The sequence below is a fragment of the Tupaia chinensis genome, unplaced genomic scaffold, assembly GCF_000334495.1.
Source record: "Tupaia chinensis unplaced genomic scaffold, TupChi_1.0 Scaffold000231_2, whole genome shotgun sequence".
Classification (NCBI taxonomy): domain Eukaryota; kingdom Metazoa; phylum Chordata; class Mammalia; order Scandentia; family Tupaiidae; genus Tupaia; species Tupaia belangeri.
The window spans coordinates 1,418,911-1,440,097 of NW_006159707.1; the positions used below are offsets into that span (position 1 = coordinate 1,418,911).

General features: G+C 41.9%; 2 protein-coding genes across 2 annotated transcripts in view; one reads left to right on the top strand and one right to left on the bottom strand.

Moving 5' to 3' along the window:
- LCMT1 (leucine carboxyl methyltransferase 1) overlaps positions 1 to 18,320 on the bottom strand; it is a 53,335-nt gene extending 35,015 nt beyond the window's left edge. The window contains exon 1 of the mRNA XM_006148287.2: positions 18,053 to 18,320. Coding sequence (XP_006148349.1) covers positions 18,053 to 18,159 — 107 coding nt within the window. The 5' untranslated portion in view covers positions 18,160 to 18,320. The remainder of the gene's footprint in view (positions 1 to 18,052) is intronic.
- Positions 18,321 to 18,491: 171 nt separating this feature from the next.
- ARHGAP17 (Rho GTPase activating protein 17) overlaps positions 18,492 to 21,187 on the top strand; it is a 139,243-nt gene continuing 136,547 nt past the window's right edge. Inside the window, exons 1-2 of the mRNA XM_027771800.1 lie at positions 18,492 to 18,677; positions 19,285 to 19,387. Coding sequence (XP_027627601.1) covers positions 18,674 to 18,677; positions 19,285 to 19,387 — 107 coding nt within the window. The 5' untranslated portion in view covers positions 18,492 to 18,673. The remainder of the gene's footprint in view (positions 18,678 to 19,284; positions 19,388 to 21,187) is intronic.

A 21,187-nucleotide genomic window follows, 5' to 3' on the forward strand; every position in this document is an offset into this window, starting at 1 on the left:
TTTTTTAAAGTGTGTAATTCCTCTTTTAGATCTTGCAAGAATTTCCTCACCTCCTTGTCTCCTTTCTCCTGCCTCTTCCACAGTTCATTGTCTCTCTTCTCTTCCATCTCTGTTAGCTTCATCACTGAATATTCTAAATTCAGACATTTCCATGATTTCCATTGAACTATCTATGGATGAAGAAGAGTTATTTTTTTCCCCTTGAAGAAGAGATATTTTCTTGCTTTCCCATATTTCTTGTGGTCCTATGGTGATTTCTAGACATCTGATAAATGGTGTGTTTCATCCTAATTCCTGAAGTTTAATCTGAGCATTCAGGAGTGTGCAGAAGGAGGTGATCTGGAATCTCTTTGCCGTTCTGTTTTTATCCCTTTATGCAGCAGATTCAGTGGATATTGAGGAATATGTTAACCCTAATAGTATTTGGATGTTTGGCTATGGTTCCCTTAGATTCATCTAGAAACACAGAGAATGGAAATTCAGGAGAAGAGTGATGAGATAAAAGAAAAAGAAAAGGAAACAGAGAAAAAGAGGAAAAAAAGAAAAAAAAGGAAAAAAAGGAAACAGAAAAAGAAGAAAAAAAATTTTTTAATTTATTTTTTTAAAAAGGCAAAAAATAAACTGTGTGGTGCACAAGTGCCGTGCGAAATCACTAGTTCTCAGGACTTTTTAGAAAACTCCATGGAGGAGTTCTTCTGAAGGCCTGACCCTTGCTTCTCCTGATGAGTGGAGGAAAGGGGATTATTAGCGAGATAAAGGCGGGGCTGAAAGCGAGAGAATATTTTACCTTAAAAAAACATTTAAAGGAAAAATTACAAAAAAAAATGAGAAGACAGAGGCAGAGAGAGACAGACACAGAGACAGAGACAGAGAGAAGGTGTGAGGGGCTCCCTACCACTCAAGTTTGTGGGCTGGAAGCTAAATTATCAGTAGAAAATTTTCATTTCTTTTTTTGTCTCTAAAATCACTACTTCTCAGGAGCCATGAGTCTTCTTCTGAAGGCCTGCCCCTTTCCTCCAGACAGTACATCTTATCTTTACACCTACTGACAAGGGTTCTTCTGCCTTGATGACAACAGGTATTAAACTCAGGACAAACACATCTAGCAGTCTCTCTCAGCCATGTTCACACATTCATTGACACTCAGAAGGAAACATAAGTGTTCGCTACTGAATGCAACAGCTCCACACAGAAACAGAGTTGGTCCTCCATACCTACGAGTTCCACATCAAAGGATTCAACCAACTACAAACCAAAAATAAGTTAAAAAAAAAAAAGGCTGTCTCTGTACTGAACATACACAGACATTTTTCTTGTTGTTATTCCCTAAAGTACAATACAGTATAACAACTACTTAAATAACATTTATATTGTCCAACATATTAGAAGTAATCTAGAGATGATTTCCTTTCTAGGAGGATGTGAGGTTACATGCAAATACCATGCTATTTTATATAAAATGGTGCCCATTTGAGCACCCATGAGTTTTGGTATCTGCAGAGGGTCCTGAAATCAATCCCTTGCAGGTACCAAAGGATGACTGTACTCACTGATGGATATGATTTGCTATAAGGCCAGACCATCCAAAGAAAAACAAAGACCTACAAAGTTTTCTAACAGTACACTTGTTCAACTATTTATAAATAGCATTTTTCAAACAGTAAGCTGTGATCCATTAATATTATAAGATCGATATAACAGTTTGTAAACCTGCATTTAAAAAAAAAAAAGGCAAAACAGAAAATATCAGCATGCAGGGTCTAGCCTCACAGTGCAGCAATTAAGTTCTGTGGGTGGAAAGCCAGATTCCAGGGGACCAAACATGGTTTGAATCCCAGCCCCAGTGGCATGAAAGCACACTGGGCCTACATGGATGTGTGCCCTAAATCCTGATGAGATGAAGAAACGGAGGAAAAAGGGGTGTTGTTTTTTCTCTCTTTCTCTCTGTAGTGAGCACACATGCCCTCTGGCAATTAAAGGAGAGCCAAAAAAAAATCTCACCATGCATTATACAAAGGTTAAGGCTATTTTGTAATACTTTTGTTTCAATTGTGTTTTGGAGGTATAAGTGCTTTAAAAAAATATATTTCCTGGGCCAGATGCAGTGGCACTGCAGTAATGTGCTGTTCGGTGATGCTGGATCCATACTGAATGTTGCGGGTTCAGTTCCCACATGGAGCAGTAGACACCAGGCACATGGGTCCAGGATCCTGGCTGTCTGGAAAAGCAGGATGAGGAAGGGGAAGAACTGCAGCATGAGACTGTTAGAGAAGCCTCTGCCTGTCTGTTTCTCTGACTCACTCTTATGAAACAAACAAACTTAAAAAAAAAAAAAATGTACTCTGTTGGGATGGCCACATAGCCTAGTGGTCAGGATCCCACATGGCCAACTATGGTTCAATTCCTGGCCCCAGGGGCTTGAAGAACACAGAGGGCATGACTGTGTACATGTCCAAGATCCCAACAGGTTGGAAAAATGGAGAAGGGACTATATCATGATCACACCCCATTTGGGTGCTTTCTCCTCCCCTTTCTCTGTCTCTCTGATGAGTGACACAATCTGGTGGTTTAAAAAAAATGTGAGGCTAGCAGGTAGCATGGTAGATAAGGTGCTGGACTCCCACATAGCCAATCACAGTTTGAGTCCTGGACCTGGCAGCTTGTTTCTCACTTTCCCTTTCTCTCTCTCTCTCTCTCTCTCTGGTCAATTTTTTAAAAATAACAACAAATAAAATTAAATAAATAATTCTTTTAAAAAATGTATTTTCTCATTGTGGGAGGTGTTTTGATAAGCAAATCTCAAAGGAATCATCTAGTGCCATCTAGTGGTATTCCTGAACATTATTCAGTACTACTGATTTAGTCAAGCAACATTTACTGAGTAGCTGCTAAGTAGACAGAGAGAGCCCTCCCAACAGGGACTCGACACCATGATCCACCAAAAGCTTCAGCCAGCCCAGATCATCAGATCATGCTGAACTAGGCGGAAGGGATATGAGGAGAGGTCACAGATGTAAACCAGGAACCTTCTCATGAGGTCCTTGCAGAGTATTGTGTTTCACTGCTGCATATCAAACAAACATACATGGGGCCAGCCAGTAGCAAAATGATTACATTGCTGAACTCCCATATGGTCAACCAGTTTGAGCCCCAGACCTGGTCGCTTGAAAATCATACTGGGTGTGGAATCCCCTCCAACAGGCATTCATTCCATCATGGGAGGCTCCAGGGAAAGGGCAGGAGCACTCCCTGCTCTCCTGGCCTATGAAGATGCGGCTGTGCCTCATGCAGTTCTTCACTCAACCCTCACGGAGAGTCTATTATGCATCAGGCACTACTCCGAATGCTCAACAACTATGGACACACGTGACCCTCATAACTCTATGAGGAAGACACTGCTTTACAGGCAGAAGTCGAGGTAGTTACTTCAAGCTCTAGAACTCAATTCTATATACCTAGAAAACTGGATTCTATTAGTTTTCAAATCTATATACCCACTCAGATTTAGATCTCCCTCACACACACTTGTTTATTCCCTTTCTACATTTTAGTTGCTTATGAGTATATACATGCATGCACATGCATGGGTGCCTGTTTGTGTACCTGTGTACATGTATGTATTCCCGACTGCCAAAAATCAACTGACATTAATTTCACGTTTAATTAGCATTAAAATTTCAAGTTTAGGATTTTAACTGCATTCTGCTTGGGGTTTTTAAGATACCGTACTACCTCCAACTTTAATGTTATAGTTGTTCTTTTATATCTTTTAGTTCATTTTTAGTTTCTATTTCCTGCAGGTTTAATTCTTAGTTTATAAATAGAAAGCAGGAAGCAAAATCTTACGGGCAATAGACTCTGTACCCAAACAGAGCCTGGACTTGTTTCCCTTCTTATGAGGTTTGTTGTCACTTTCCTAAGTAGAATTGCGAGATGTCAGGACATGTAGAACTGCCTAAAAAACTGGGCCTAAATAACCAGGAAATTCTCCTACAATTCCCTCCCAATGGTATTAGCAATACTACTGATACTGCTTTCTGGTTCCATCTAACATCTAATTACGTTATAAAGGATTAACAGGATCTAAAATCTACTCTGTTGAAAGCACTTACTGAATGTTGGTTCCTTTTGCATGTACACTTCACCAACATTTACAAGAGGGTTACATAAATAGGAAACTCTAACTAGAAAGTTCCTTTGCTACAATGTACCATATCGAAGTTAACAAAAAAAGAATTAATACAAAATATAATGACAAGATGTCATGGAGCTGGGTAATGCTAAAGTTCTGCAAAAATGTAAAACTTTTAAGAAAATGTATTATGAATATATTTTGGTTTGCCTGTTCATTTGCTTAATATATCTGGGGGTTTTTTTGGTCTGTAGTGAGTACTTTAAAAAAATATTTATTTGTTTATCTATTTTTTTGTTGTGATTTTTCAGGCCGCCAGGTCCAGGCCTTGCACCATGGTCAAACATATGAGAGTCCAGCACCTCAACCACCTTTCCACCTGCCCACTCCACACAGTCAGTGCTTTTTGTGTTCTATCTATAAGCTATCTGCCTGCCCCAAGGTTGCAAAGATATTTTCCCATAAAAGCTTTATGGTTCTAGCTTTTAGATTTAGGTTTATAACCCATTACCAATTAATCTGTGTAGGCGGAATGAGACGGGGTCAAAGTTTATTCATTTTATTCTTACTTGAATATCCAGTTGACCCAGAGTATTAGTTAAAAGACCTTCCTCCCTCCTCCTGCCCCAGATTAACTTATCCACTCTGGTAAAAATCAGGCTGACAGTACATATGTAGGTCTGATTCTAAAGTCTCTGTTCTGTTTCACCAATCTGCTTATCAATCTTTATGCCAAGACCACATGTTTTGATTACTGTAGCCTTACAGTATTAAAATTAAGTAGTATAAAAAATAAGCAGTGTAAGTTCTCCAACGTTGTTCTTCTTTTGAAGATGGTTTGGCTATTCCAAATCTTTCCTATTTCCATATACATTTTAGAATCAAATTTGTAAATGTCTTCAAAAAAAAGTAGGTAGAATTTTTATTGAGACTGCATTGACATTATAAATTAATATGGAAAAAACAAATTTTAATAACAAGTCTTCTAATGTATGAACAGGGACTAGCAGTTGATGTAATGACTATGTCACTGGACTCCCATGTAGTCAACTACAGTTCGAGTCCTGGACCTAGTGGCTTAAACTCACGCCAAGCGCTTGTGCGTGCGTGCCCAAGATCCCAAGAGGAGAATAGAGGAGAAGGGATTGCAGTGTGGCCATCCCCCCTAGGGGGTGATTTCTTGCTTTCTGTCTCTCTGTCTCTGTCTTTCTGGCGAGCGCACACGCCCTAAAGCAAAAATCCCTCTCCAAAAAAAAAAGAAGAAACTAATGTATGAACAAAGTATATCTCTCATTAAATTACGTTTTCTTTCATTTCTCTTAGCAATATTTTATATTTTCTATATAAAGGTGTTTTATGTCTTTCATCACATTGATTCTTAGTTTATGGTTTTTCATGCTATTGTAAATATTATAAAACTTAATAACTTAATTTTTATACATGTATGTATATTTATAATATAACTTTCTTATAAGATTTCTATCCATAATATAAAATGAACCCAATAAATCAAAAGCCGTATGAGGCCAGCCAGTGGCTTGGTAGATTAAGGTACTGGATCCCACATGGCCAACTCTAAATATCTTATTGTGGGCTGGACCCATACACAGCAGTCACACACTGCTCAGAAGAGGCCAGATCCCACATAGCCAACTAGTGTTTGCGTCTCAGTCCTGGCAACTTGAAAAACATGCTGGGAATGTGCACATGCAGTCCCAGTCCTGCCAGGATGGCAAATGGCAGGAAAAAGGATTGCAGCCTGACTAGGGCGTTCTTTCTCACTTTCTTTCTCTCTCTTTCTCCTATGTATGTGTATATGCCCTCTCGCACACATACACACACACAAAAAATCTTACTATACGGTACTGTATTCACCTATTTTGGGATCTCTATTGCCCACAAGTAACTAAAAGCACAGAAAGAGAAGCTGCAGATAAGGGGGACTCCTATATATGAAAAGGTGCTTAAACATCATTAGTCAACAGGGAAATACAATTTAAAACAATAAGATACTATTTCACACCCACTGACAATATTGAGCATTTACAAGGATATGGAGCAACTAGAGCTGTGATACATTGCTAGTAGGAAGAATACTGATAACTCACTTTGGAAATTAGTTTGGCAGTAAAATATACACCCACCCTATGACTAAGTGATTCCATTCCTAGATATGAAATGCAAGACTTATGTAAGAATGTTCTTCACAACCTGTTTACAATGATCAAAAACTGGATATGTTCATTCACAGGTGAATGGATGAATAAGCCATGGCATACTCATACACATTAGAAAGCAGTAAGCTACCCTGACAGAGATTCTCTCCTTTGACCAATCTCTGGCTAGGCTCCACTGAATCTACTTCTCAACTAGACTTCAATGCTGGCCTATGAAGACTTCAGGATGCCCAGCTGGGGTGGCACAAGCAACAGGGAGCTGCTGTGAAAGGCTGGGGCCACATAGGAAGCCCAGGGTCCATCCCTGAACCAACCTAAACAGGCTGGGTAAGGAGGTGTGTACCTATAACCCTAGATATTAGGGAGGCTGGGGCAGAAAATGCCCACATGGCAAGACCCTATAGAAAAACATATCCCTCTCCCTCTCTCTCTATTAGCAAACTTTGACATAGTTTCTAATAGTTCAAGGCCGCATCCTTAGGATGACTTCCCTAAAGTGCCTGCCTGGGAAAACTCAGACTGCCCAAATAATTCCCTATTTCTTCTGGCCAACACCCCAGCTCCTAGTGCCTTTCTGAGGGTAGAAGCCTAACTTCAACAGGCACTACTTAGCAAACCCAGATGAGTCTCATACAGAACCTCCCCTCCCACTTTCTGTAATTTTTCATTTCCCTGATTCTACTGAGCCCCTGCTCACTTGCCTACTTTTCATCCTCCTCTTGAAATGCCCAGTCACTTCTGTACAAATTCAAGTTGAGCTCAGGTCACACTGGATTGAACTGGACTGAACTGCAATAGTTATTATTGATTAAAATCTATCCTTAGCGCTTTATTTATCTTTGACAACACATACAACAAAGGTAAGTTCCAAAGAACACTTTTGAGTAAAAGACACACAAAAGATTACAAACTATATAATCCCATTTATATGACAATCAAGAACAGACGCACCTTATCTATGGCAGCCTAAATCAGAAAGTGGTTGCTGGGTAGAGGGAAGCAGATTAACTAGAAAGAGATAGGAAAAAACTTTCTGGAGTTTCAGAAATATTTTATATCTTGTTTTGGGCAGTGCTATGCAATTGTGAATACCTAAGCAAATGAACTCTGAAGATCTGAACATCTTATTTCTCATTTTATTTTATTTTATTTTTAGGGAGAGATTTTTGCAATAGGGCACGTGTGCTCACCAGAGAGACAAAGAAAGAAAGCAAGAAATCATCCCCTAGCAGAGATGGCTGTGCTGCAATCCCTTCTTTATTCTTCTTTCAGGATTTTGGGCACGCATGCACACGCATCCAGCATGAGTTTGAAGCTGCAAGGTCTGGTACTTGAACCACCGTCTACTACATGAGAGTCCATCAATGTAACTATTACGCTATCTGCCGGTCCCTTGAACATTTTATTATATGTAATTATCGCTTCTCCTCCCCCATCCCCCATTTCACTTCTCTCTTTTCCCTCTCTATCTCAGGCTAAGAATACCTGGATGCAAATTAAAGAGAGAGATTATTTTTTACCAGTTGATAAACAATTTAAAAGATTGAGAATGTTTAATAATAGCATCTCAATCACCATGGGTGGGAATGGAAACTAATAACTTGTTTCGAGGACCATCTTGCAAAAGCTTCTCCCCTGACATCTGTATCACAGGAAAATTTAAACATATGTGAAAAAACACTGATCTCGGGAACCAGCAGTTAGCGTAATGGCTATGTCGCTGGACTCCCACGTAGTCGACCGCGGTTCGTGTCCTGGACCCGGTGGCTTAAAACTCACGCCGGGCGCATGTGCGTGCGTGCCCAAGATCCCGAGAGGAGAATGGAGGAGAAGGGATTGCCGCGTGACCATCCCCCCTGGGGGGTGATTTCTCGCTTTCTGTCTCTATGTCTCTCTCTGTCTGTCTGGCGAGCGCACGTGCCCTACAGTGAAAATCTCTCAAAAAAAAAAAAACACTGATCTCAAAACTATTTTAATAACAAAACTAGATCCCCTACATGATAAGCAAAGAAGAATGGTCAAAGAAAGTAGAGCCACACTGGAACACTGTGCAGCCTTCAAAAACAATGAGGCAGAACCACGTGAGACGGCATGGACAGTATGTTCACATTAGGGCCAGTAAGTACAGGGAAATGCACTTACTTCATCATTAAAAAAAAACTGAGCTTTTAAGAGAAAAAAGAATGATGTGAAATTGACGTTCTAGATCTAAGATCATTATCTTTGGCCAATGGCAGATATTGCCCCAAATTTAATTCATCCCTTAAAAAAATAAAGAAAAAAAGTTTTTGTATTGCTTCATTTTACTTTATTTTTAATTGCCAGAGGGGTGTCCAAGCTCCAGAGAGAGAGAGGAGGAGAGAAAGAAAACACTTCCTAAAGGGGTGTGGCCATGCCAGAATCCATCCTTCTCCCTCTTTTCATCCTTTTGGCACTTGGGACAGGCAAGCGCATGTGTCTGGCATGTTTTTAAGCCACTAGGGCTGAGATTCAAACTGTGGTCAATCAAGGAATCCAGCTTTCTTAACCACGAAGCCACAGGGACATCCGATTTATTTTACTTTAATGATGGGCAAGTTTTGCAGCTAATTTATTTTACTTATTTATTTTTTAAACTTAATCTGCAGTTTTTAAATTTTTTTAAGAATTATATTATTTAACTTTATTTATTCATTTTATTTATTTTATTTTATTTCACCAGAGAGGAACAGAGAGAGAGAGAGAGAAAGCCGCCAGGTCCTGGACTTGAGTGTTGGTCAGCCACTGGGGAGTCCAGTGCCCTTAACTACTATACCACCTGCTGGCACCTATTTTATTGTTTATTTTTTAAGAGAGATTTTTGCTATAGGGTGCATGCGCTTGCCAGAGAGACAGAGATAGACAGAGAGACAGAATGTTCTGCATTCCCTTTTCCTCTGTTCACCTCTTGGGATCTTGGGCACGGCATGTGAGACTCAAACTGCAGTCAACTACACACGGGAGTTCAGCAACATAACCATTATGCCATCTGCTGGTTCCAGTTAATTTATCTTCAATGGAATGTTGCTGTTCTAAAGTGGCATATCATTAGTATGGGAGATGGAAAGCAGCACCAACTTTGAAAATATTCAGATCAAAATCTCAACTTGGCTCTCTGGGGGTTGGCTATGAAGATGCAATCAGTGAGCTAGAAAAGCCTTCGGCCTAAGCTCTTGGGCAAAAGGCTGGCTTTGCTGAGCACTAACCCTGAGGCCTGTTTCCATGTCAAGAGGGGAATTTTTATGATTTGGTTGAGAAATCACATTAAATTCTACTTTACAGAGAAAAATTTCAGCTTTAAAAGCCCTGGTCAGGTTTCTAAAACACACAGACTACTAAAAACTAGTAAAAGAAAAAACAAGAATTTTAAGACCTCGTGAGGAAATACAGTCTTAAACATCTGCCTTCAGTTCACAGTCACTGGAGACATGTGACAAATACTTCTCGGTGCACATGGCACGTAGGCGGGCATGGTCCCCACTCTGTATCCAGCTTATTCTAATGGAAGAGACAAACATTAAAATGTGAATTCCTGGCATTACTGTTAGGCTAACTACCACCAACAAGATGCACAGATTGTTATGAGACCATTTAACAAGGGACTAGATCTTCTCTAGGGGTATTAGTGAGGCTTCTTTGAGGGCCACATCTGACTTAAACCAAAAACCTTGGGAACACCTTAGACTCTTCACTCTCACCTCACATTCAATTTGTCAGGAAATTATATCGGCTCTGCCTTTAGAATGCACCCAGATGGACAGGTTCTCAGCACCCCCACTACTACCATCATGGCCTAAGAGCAGCATCTCTTACTTGGGATAGTCCCATGGCCAACTAATTCATCTCCCTGCCTTCATCCTTAGCCCCTACCATAGCCAACAGAGAAGTTAAACTTAAAACCCTATTTTAGATCCTATTAAAATCCAAGTCAAGTCACCTCATTCTCAGTTCAAAATCCTCCAAGGGCTTCCATCTGACTTGGAACAACTTTTAAATCTAAGGCTGTCGGATCCTTACAAGATCCTTCCATTCATGGCCCACAACATGAGCCAACCGCCTGCCCCCATGGCCTCCCATCTCATTCTCTTCTCCCTCTTATTCACACTGGGTTTGTTGCCCTGGAACAGGTCAAACAGCCTCAGGATCTTTCTACTGTCTATCTTCTCTGCCTGGGAATGTTTCCCCAGGTCCAAAGGGCTCCCTCCCTCATCTCCTGCAAGTCTCTGCATTGACCTCACTGAGGCCTCTCCTGGCCACCCCATCTCAGATTATAATTCCTTCCTACATGCTACTACATCTCCCACCACCTGACATGCCAGATACTTTCCTTATTTGTTCCTTCAACTGGAATCAATGCTCTGCAAGAGCTCCGTTTTGTTTGTTTTGTTCATTTCTGGGCATCCACAGTGTCTAGAATGGTGCCTGAGTACACTGAGAATAGAGAATGTTCAGTGACTTCATTAATGTAAGAGATTATGCAGAACTATTATAATTAGGTGGGGGTGCAAACATTCCAGGCATAGGGAACAACATTTGAAGGACGTGAGAAAGGAGGAAATAGGGCGCGTTTGAAGAACTGAAAAGATGGCACAGTGGAGGGAAGCAGGGTATGCAGAGAGGCTAGGGAAGGAGGACAGAGCAGGCAGGGTCCTGGAGATGAGGTTTGGTCCTTTGAGCTTTGGTCCAATGAGCTTTGGTCCTTTACTAACAACAGGCAGCCATTAAACTAAGGAGTGACATGATCAAATGAGCCTTTACAAATCTCTGGCTTATCTATGAGATCTAGATTCTGGGGAAGAGGTAAAAGTAATCGGGGGAGCCCAGTTGGCAGACTAGCCCCATAGCTCCAATTATAAGTAACCTCAGCTTACAGTGACACGCCAGAAGCAGAGGTGGAGGAAACAAAGTGGATTCCAGACATACTGAACACACAAAATCAATAGATCCAGATAACTGTTCAAAAGGGGGTAAGTAGCAAGGTTATTGCAAGATGCTACCTGTGATACTTAGGCAGTGAAAGAACAATGGCACTGTTCACAGAGTTATGGGTAGGGGCGGCAGAGAGGACAGCTGGGAAGGTGAAATTGAGCACAGTTTCAGGAATAGCAAATCTGAGCTCATTGTGAGATATCCACTGACTTGGCAGTCAGCGACCAAAACATGAAGGTGAGAGTGACCAGGTCACAAAGAGGTGCAGTATGTCACATAACCAAGTATAGATTTTCACCTTGTAGGTAGTTGATGGGGAATCAAAGATTCAAAGTAAATAACAGGGTGAGATATGTGATTCTGCAAAGTCATTCTGGCCAGGAGGTGGAACAATAAGGATATTCTGACATCAACTGAATGAGCAAGGAGAGCCCGGGCTGACACTGTGTCAGTGAGAAAGAAGACTTCTCTTTGTCATGTCATAAACTATTTCCTGCACAGCTACTTGGGACTTGCTCATATATAAGGCCACCTGCTGTCAGTGCCCCCACTTAAAATCCCACAAGATAAAACCCACACTCTTCGAGCCCTCCCTTGATTGGCTCTTTTTTTGGGGGGGAGAGGTTTTTGCTATAGGGTGCATGCGCTCACCAGAAAGACAGAGACGTAGAGTCAGGAAGTGAGAAATCACCCCCCAGGGAGGATGGCCACGCCGCAATCTCTTCTCCTTTCTCCTCTCAGGATCTTGGGCACACACGCACACATGCCCAGTGTGAGTTTAAGCCACCGGGTCCAGGACTCAAACCATGGTCGACTACGTGGGAGTCCAGCAACATAGTCATTACACTGTTGGTCCCTTGATTGGCTCTTTGACAAACTTTCTGGAACTCTCCCTTGCTACCTACCCTATGGAACGTTCCCCTAATGCACCACTCTGCTTCCACCTCTAGGCCTCTGCTCATGCTCTTTTCCTCTGCCTAGAGAACAGAATACCTGCTGATCTTTTTAAGACTCACTCCCTCAACTGTAGAAAGAGAAAAGCAGCACTGGAGCTTGGAGCTGGCCTGGGACGACAAGCCAGGCCTCATTGGTTAGAAGCTGACCTGACACCCACAGCAAGGCCATGTTGGGCTCCTGTCGGGCAGAAACAAACACCAGCACAAGGGTGCTCTCCTCCAGGGATGACGTGAAACAAAACAAGCCCATTTATCATTCTAACTAAACACTGTGCCACATACATAATACAAAGCATTTCTCTCTCCTGGTTAATATAAGTGATTGTGGCTTCTTCAGAAATTACAGCTTTACTCCTACTCTAGCCAAACTTCCTTCTAGAAAAAACTGATTGGGCCATCTGACTGCAACACTGTCCTTGTCTGTTATCAGCACTCATCCAGAGCAAATCCCTGCTTCCCTGGATCCTTCCCAAACCACCCAGTAAAACCCAAATCTTGTAAGTTCTTTCTTCTGATCACTTTCTTATGCCCTGAAGTCCCCCATGGTGTGAGCCTTCCCTCCTTCCAACAAATAATAAACCTAACTTATTTATCTATAGATGTGCTTCTGGTGGTCTTCCCTGGAAGAGATTGACAACTCTAACAGCAATAAAGTGTGGCTACATTTCTGGAGGAAAGTTCATGGAGTTCCAATATGAAGGTTTCCATTTCCTATATTAAACAATATATGATGCAGGGCCAGCAGGTGGCGGAATGGTTACATCGCTGGGCTCCCATAGTCAACTGTGGTTCAAGTCCCAGACCCAGCAGCTTAAAACTCATGCCACGTGCATGTGTGTGCATGCTCAAAATCCCAAGAGGAGAATGGAGGAGATAAGACTGCAGTGTGGCCACCCCTCCAGGGGGTGATTTTTCACATTCTATTTCTCTGTCTCTCTGGCAAGTGCATGTGCCCTATAGCAAAAATCTCTCTTAAAAAAAAAAAGTGATGATATATTGAGAATGGGGGTATGGTAAATTAAAAGTCTGAGGGAAATGTCTGAGTTGAGCATTCTGGATAATGAGAGAGTGAGCTGACCAGAGAAACCTAAAATGGCCAAGCTTTACTAAGGGCATAGATAAGGTTGAATGACATGAGTTCATGGTGGTATAAGGTATCCTGTTACATGATTTCTGCCACCAGGATTCAGGGTGCAAGTCCCAGACCCAGCAGCTTAAAACTCATGCCACGTGCATGTGTGTGCATGCTCAAAATCCCAAGAGGAGAATGGAGGAGATAAGACTGCAGTGTGGCCACCCCTCCAGGGGGTGATTTTTCACATTCTATTTCTCTGTCTCTCTGGCAAGTGCATGTGCCCTATAGCAAAAATCTCTCTTAAAAAAAAAAAAGTGATGATATATTGAGAATGGGGGTATGGTAAATTAAAAGTCTGAGGGAAATGTCTGAGTTGAGCATTCTGGATAATGAGAGAGTGAGCTGACCAGAGAAACCTAAAATGGCCAAGCTTTACTAAGGGCATAGATAAGGTTGAATGACATGAGTTCATGGTGGTATAAGGTATCCTGTTACATGATTTCTGCCACCAGGATTCAGGGTGAAAATAAATGGTTTGGTTCAACAGGGGTTTTGTGTCTGCTAGGACCAAGGAAAATAAAGGCACTGCTGAGAAAACGACTGAAGGATGGACTATGAACTTCTGGCTCAATTGCCAACAGCAGAGAGGGAATATGTAAAGGACACAAACCAAGAAGGTCCTGAAGAAAACGCACACAACTGAAATAATTCAACAAGCAGACTGGAAAGAGATGCTCTGGGTGGAGAGTAAAGCACTGCTCATCTGTGTGGCAGTGTGTTATCAGGAAGGAAATCCAAGGTATCCTGGTGGGAATGGTTGACAAAGGATGAGCAGAGGTCATCACTGTAGATGAAGTTGTCAAGAAAATGACTGCCCATGTGTAGGCTGGGTCTCCATGTGGACACTTAGGTCACCTACAATGATGTCAAGGATTAAGGGTGAGTAGAAGACTGTGGGCCAGGCACCCAAGTCTTCAATGAATTAGGTGAATAATCCCAAGCAGGAAGATGAGAACACCGAGAAGAACAAGGAGGTCCAGTTGGGAACCACAGATCACCAAGAAATGCAGAAGGGAACAACCAACAGAGAAGACACATATTTTGAACCCCCAGTCCTAACATATGCAGGGTATGAGAAAACAGAGGGGTGTCTCGAGATGTCTTCAAGAAAAAGATATCCTTAAGAAAGGAGCAAGGTTAAGGCAAAGAGAGGGAGCAAAGACTATGGAGAACTTGAGGAAACAGAGACTGTAGACTGTGGTAATTTCAGAGGACATAATGAGGGTTTGGTGGGAGCACTGGGTCATAGTTAAACAAAGAGTAGAGACCTGATTTAGAGGCATAGCATGATGGGCATAAGGAGAGGTGAGAGGAGGAGCGTCAGCTATCACAGTAAGTGCTCTATAGACACCTGTTGAATCAAATGGAATTAGTAATTATAAGCCTAATAAAACCAACCAGAACAGTTCTGCTAGCACAAGTTGGTGGTGCTGATGATGATAAAGGTCAATGATGACGGAGATGGCAATGCTGACAGTAACTTCTGAACACCTAACATGCGCCAAGCCTTGTTGAAAATATTCCACACTTAATCTTCATAACATCCCTCTGAGATAGACAGCATCATTATTATCTCCAGAAGGCCTCTAAACAAAAGGAGGGAGCAAACTAAAACAGAATTAACAGAATCACATGCCCTGGGAGGTCAACCGGCCTTTTAATGCGGTTTTAGAGATTTTTATGGTGGTAAATCAGGATAGCAGGAACCAGCTTGATCCACAGCTACTACCTATCAGCAACTTTAACCACCTAATATTCACACTGGAGGAAAGTAAAAAGTAGTTATAATCATTTATTGATTATTAAATAGTCACTGAGTGCAAGATCCCTGCTAACTGCATCAATTATCTCATTTGATTCTCATGCCCAAAAGGTAGGTTAGCCTTACTATATTCATTTTAAAGATGAGAAGACTGAGGCAAAAAGTGGAAAATAATCTGCCCATTATTAATGCAAGGAATCCTTATTTAAACCTTTTCAATTCTTTTTTCTTTACTCATGATAGAGTATATGTGTGTGCACACTAGGCACAGAGAGAGATGAGCACCCTCCACAGGTTCTGGTCACACCATGATTCTCTTTCTCCAGTCTTCCAGCCTGTCAGATTTTGGTCACATTTACATACATACTGGGTGTGTGATTCAGCCCAGCCAGGCTGGGGTTTTGAACTGTAGTCACCACGTGAGATCTGGCTTCTCTGGAGTACCACCTCACCACTGTGCCATGGAGCTGGCCTGGAATCCTTAATATCATAATTTTTAAAAAAAATTTAATGGTTTAATATATTATGGTGAAGAGCAGATCACAATATTACAAAACCTCAGAGACATCTGAGTCCCACAAAATGGCTTAAAACATTAACGTATGGAGACCAGCAGATGATGTAACGGTTACACCGCTGGACTCCCACACAGTCGACAGCGGTTTGAGTCCCAGACCTGGCAGCTTAAAACTCACACTGGGCATGTGTGCGTGCATGCCCAAAATCCTGAGAGGAGAAAGGAGGATAAGGGATTGCAGTATGGCCATCCTCCTGGAAGATGATTTCTCACTTTCTGTCTGACAAGCATATGCACCCTATAGCAAAAATCTCTCAAAAAAATTAAAAATTAAAAATTAATTAACTTTATTAATTCTCATAATTCCTTTGCAAATTTTTTTCTGACAAGGGAAAAATCTAGTGTATAAAAGTTTTCATGAAATGCATCCAGGTGATGAATGTGTGTCTTTATAACCCAGGACTATGCCCAAAAGTAGGCCCACGGATCAGAGTTTTCGTCCTTTTGTTTTTTTTAAGAATTCTTCTTATTATTTTTTAATTTGATCAGAGAGGGAAAATGAGAAAGCAAGCCGGGACTTGAAGCACACCAGCCATGTGGGAGTCCAGCACCTCAACTACTATGCCACCTGCTGGTCCCTGTAGCTTTTTTTTTTTAGAGGTTTTTGCTATAGGGTGTGTGTGCTCGCTTTTTTTTAAAAAAGTCTAACAGGTTATGCTGCTATGCGGTTCAGGTTGGGAAATACTACTTTATATTCTTTGCAGTTCTGAAATTAACCTCTCTGCAAAACTTAGATATTTGCAACACAGAGGTCATTGGAAACTGAGGCGGAAAAGAGCTGAAATTATAAATGCTATCTGACATAGTCAAGGAAAGGCACACTCTAATAAGACTACCTCTCTATACTGTACTTGGCATTTGCATATTTTATTACTAATTTAAACAAGTTTGCAAAAAGTATTATCAACAAACTAAGTAAACCCTAACCCTAATGTGTTACTGGAAAGAATTTTACTACTCTCTGATCATTTTTATGGCATGTCAAATTCTCTTACCAAACAGCTGTCAATATTAGAAAAATTATTTCTAATTCAACAGTGCTATAGATGTGATCGATAGCAACTAAAAGATGGAAAAGAAAGAAAGCTGAGCATAATCCATTTAAGTTCACAAATTATACCAGGAACCATCTCTAAGTCTTTACTTTCTGTATGTATGTATTTATTTAATCAACCACTAACAGCTAGCACAAGCCAGACACTGCTCTAAATGTTCCAGTCATATTAAAAATCATTTAATCTTTACAACCATTTATGAAGCGGGTGTTACTATAGTTCCCATTTTACAGATCAAGACACAGAGACACAGAAGGTTTAATAACGGCTAAGTTTACAAGTTAGTAAATTGCAGAGCTCAGTTTGACGGTCTGGCTCCAGAATTCATGCTCTGAATCACTATGAGTAGCCTTCAAAAATTTACAAAAGTGCAAGTATTAATCCCAAACATTGTTTTTCCCCATTCCATAGAGTCCCTGCAGCCCTGGCCAACTTATTCCAACTGTAGAGCATTCTTTCAGTTTCTCTAATAGATCATAACCCTCCCTTCCTCTGCTTGAGCACGCCCACTTTTTAACCCCTTTGTTCTCAGTTTAAACATCCCTGTCTAACTATAAATTCTAATGAGTACTCAACCCAAATTGTAGTTATGTATTCCCAGGGTAATTATTTTTCCTGTCTGTCTTTCCCAACTAGGCTGAGAGTTCTAGTACATCTGACACCAAGTCTGTTTTGTTTTTCACATATTTCCAAGCATTCAATCCCCTTCAAACAGCCCAGAGTAAGGCCTGACATAATTTTTGCTTGATGAGTGAATGAATGAAGGTCTCACGTCTTCTCTTTTTCTGACAGGTACTTGTGCTGGTACCGCCCTTGACCCCAAGCCCTGCTACCACACCCGTAACAGTGGACGCCTGGAGTGGTACTGGCTCTGCACACAAATAGTATCTGGCCGTGGGCAGGTCTTTTTCCCTGTGATCCCAGGCCTGAACTTCGGGGGCACAATGGGGGTCGCGCAACCTACAAAAAATGCACCTTTCCTCATAAGATTGTAGCTACTATCCACTTGATGTCTGTCTCCAGAAAGACTTTAGCTCCATGAGAGCCAAGAGCACGCCTGCCTGGTTCTGCGACCCACTCCCATTCACTGCACCCCAGGCATGCATCGTGCCTGGCACACAGCAGGAACACAGAAACTAGTACTTAAATAAATGAACCCTTGCTCTGTGCATTTCACAGGTGTGGAGCAAGGGCAGCTTGGATTCATGCGACGTCCCTTGTGGCATCCAGGCGTACTCCTCAGACATAGACCTCCTCCTACCTTGGCCCAGTCCTGGGATGCCATCCCCTAACCCCTCGCCCGGCCCGCACCTTTTACACAGAGAAGCATCTTCGCAGGTGCCGCGCACGCCCTCATCGTCCGTGTCGCAGCTCGAGGCGGAAGAAGTGTAACTGGGTTCCCTCAGGCTAGCAGCCATAAGCGTGGAAGTTGCAGGGTGCCGTGCCCACCAGGGACATGGAAGCAGGGTCGACAGGTGGCAGGAAGAAAAGCTAACACAAGAAAAAGGCAGAAGAGAAGGGCTGGGCTTCACCGGGCTCAGGGGCGCAACTCAATGACGCCGCCCACGCGGCTGCTTCAGCAACCTCCCCGCTGATTGGCGCCTCTGCCCTGACACTCATTGGGTAATTTCCCGCCCTCTCAGCCTGCGGAGGTGTTCATTGGAAGACTCTTTTGACCCCGCCCACACAACCCGGAAGTTCGCCGAGGGAAAAAGTAAACCGAAATTGACGGTGCTACAGTACCGCAATGCTTTCTGGGAAGTGTAGTCGTAAATGTTTTGGGAGGTCACCTGGTTTCCTATTGCTAGTCACGAAATGTAACTATAATCAACTCTGGGCGGAAAAACTAGCAGAATTAACTATAATCAACTCTGGGCGGAAAAACTAGCAGAATCCTTAGCATTGGAGCGAAGGGCAGAGAATCCCAGAAGCATGTGTAAGTTGTTACATTCAGTAGGAGTTTAATTGTGTTCAATAATTTAACAAAAACATTTTTGAGTGCCGTTTCTGCGTCAAAGGCTCTGTCAAGGGTTTTGCGCACACAATTACCTTTGAAATGCTGTGAAGGAAATAATATGTACATAGCTAATACAATGGAAGACTACATAACACTGAGAATTAATGAACTACAACTATCAGGTACAAGTATCAATGGTCGAATTTCAGAAACATAATATCCTGTGAAAGAAGGAAGCTTAGTAACATATTGGTGAAATTTAAACCAAGCAAAAGTAATGTTGTTTACAGAAACATACATATGTAGTAAAATATACTATACAAAAATTCAGAGAAATGAAAAAACAGGTATCAGGATAGTGGTGGCCTCTAAGGACTCTGGGAAGAGTAAGACACAGTTGGATAGTGAAAGGGATTAGGAAAGAGTACCTAGACACCTCTTCAGTCTCTCAAGTTGTAGTGGAGTCACGTGTTTGTTTCAATATTAAGCATATCCAATGTGTTCATTACATATGTTTTGTTTTAGATGTATTATACCACATTTTCTACATAGACAAGTTTGTTTCTATATTTCATTTACCTGTCAGGTGTTGGGACCAGGGAACAAACATACTCAAAAAACTTCAAGAACTTTGAATCACACTCATTAAAGAAGAAACAACAGCAAAAACCCAGAACACACACCTTGGGGTAAGATCAGATATCAAATGCTTGCTTTGTATTGAATAAAGGCTCAAGAGCTCATTGATACTCACAGTAGAAATAACAGTGGGGAAAGGCTGAGGTTTAGGGAGTTTGCCAAGAGGAGTGGTGATGTGAGGAAATACATCATTTTCTTGAAGTGATTCTTTGCAAAGTCAGCAGTGCAAACCATTGAACAAGCCAAGTATCCCAGCTTGGCAGCGTACACACTCCATAGGTATTAGTGGGTTATAAAAGTTAACAGGAAGTGGTCTAAGGTAACATTCCCACATATCTGGATGGTGACACCGAGAGTACTAGAAGAAGGTGGAGGCAGATGCATGACATGTTTTTGTTGTTTAATGAGCAAACAATAACTCTATTCTTTGAAGTACTTTTGATTCAGAAAAGTTGGTGATTCAGAGGCTGTTGGTCAGTTTTCACTGAGGGTCGTTTCAAACTCTTTCGGCACTTTCCTGCAAGGTCACTTCATTCCGTGTAAGCTTCTGGTTGAGAGTCTAGAAGTTTATGACACAGGTATGGAGCCTAGAGATGGCAAGCTGAGCCATCTCAGTCTGCATGGTATTTTTAAATATGAGACAAATTTGTTTTGTTTTGTTTTGTACACTCACCAGAAAGAGAAAAAGGCAGAGATCGTGAGAGGGAAAGTGAGAAATCACCCCCAAAGAGGGATGGCCACACCACACTCCCTTTTTCTCCATTCTCATCCTGGAATCTTGGGCACGCACACACACATCTCCGGCATGAGTTTCAAGCCACCAGTTCTGGGACTCGAACCATGGTTGGCCATGTGGGAGTCCAGCAATGTAACCAGTACGCCATCTGCTGGTCCCCATAAATATGAAACAATATGTTTAATGTGAGACAAGACAAATAATCTTGGAGCAATATCTCAGACAGAGAAGGGTCACTACCAACTAGTCTGTGTCTTCTGACAAAGTCAATGAAAGAAATGATGCAGTGTAAAAGCACTGCAAACATTAATATTGGAGGCAAAGAGCTGGTCATTGGCCATGGGATTTTCCCCCAAGAGGTTAGAGTGGACATTTGCTGATTCGGCCAGTTAGTATTCCTTTCTTCTATAACAAATAGCTGGATTTCTTTTTTTCTTTTTTTTTTTTTTTTTGAAAGAGGTTTTTCACTATAGGGCGCGAGACAGACAGAGAGAGACATAGAGACAGAAAGCGAGAAATCACCCCCCAGGGGGGATGGTCACGCCGCAATCCCTTCTCCTCCATTCTCCTCTCGGGATCTTGGGCACGCACGCACACGCGCCCGGCGTGAGTTTTAAGCCACCGGGTCCGGGACGCGAACCGCGGTCGACTACATGGGAGTCCAACGACATAGCCATTACGCTAACTCCTGGTTCCCATAGCTGGATTTCTTATGGAGAACTAAATCCTGTCTTTTAGTCCATGTGGGTCAAGTGAGGAGCCTTGCCTGACTCTGGGTAGAACTGTATAAGGCCTGACCAATCCACACACACAATCACCTAACCACATTGGGGCAATGGAGGGGTGCTAAATGGGTTGGTTCAACCAGATTGAATCCCAGGGGCTGAATGGAAATAAATTTAGAAGAGCTCTATCTTCTACCAGCTTTGAATCTAGAAGGGTGTCCCGTTGAAGATACTGAAAGCCATCTTGCTACCTTGAATGGGCTGAGAATGATGCTAATGGAAAAGCTACTGTATTCTCAGATACGGGTGACTTAGTGCAGTGTGGAAGCTGATTGAAAAATTACCATGATCTGCAGAGCTGATAAATTAGAAGCAGCAAAGTAAGTATT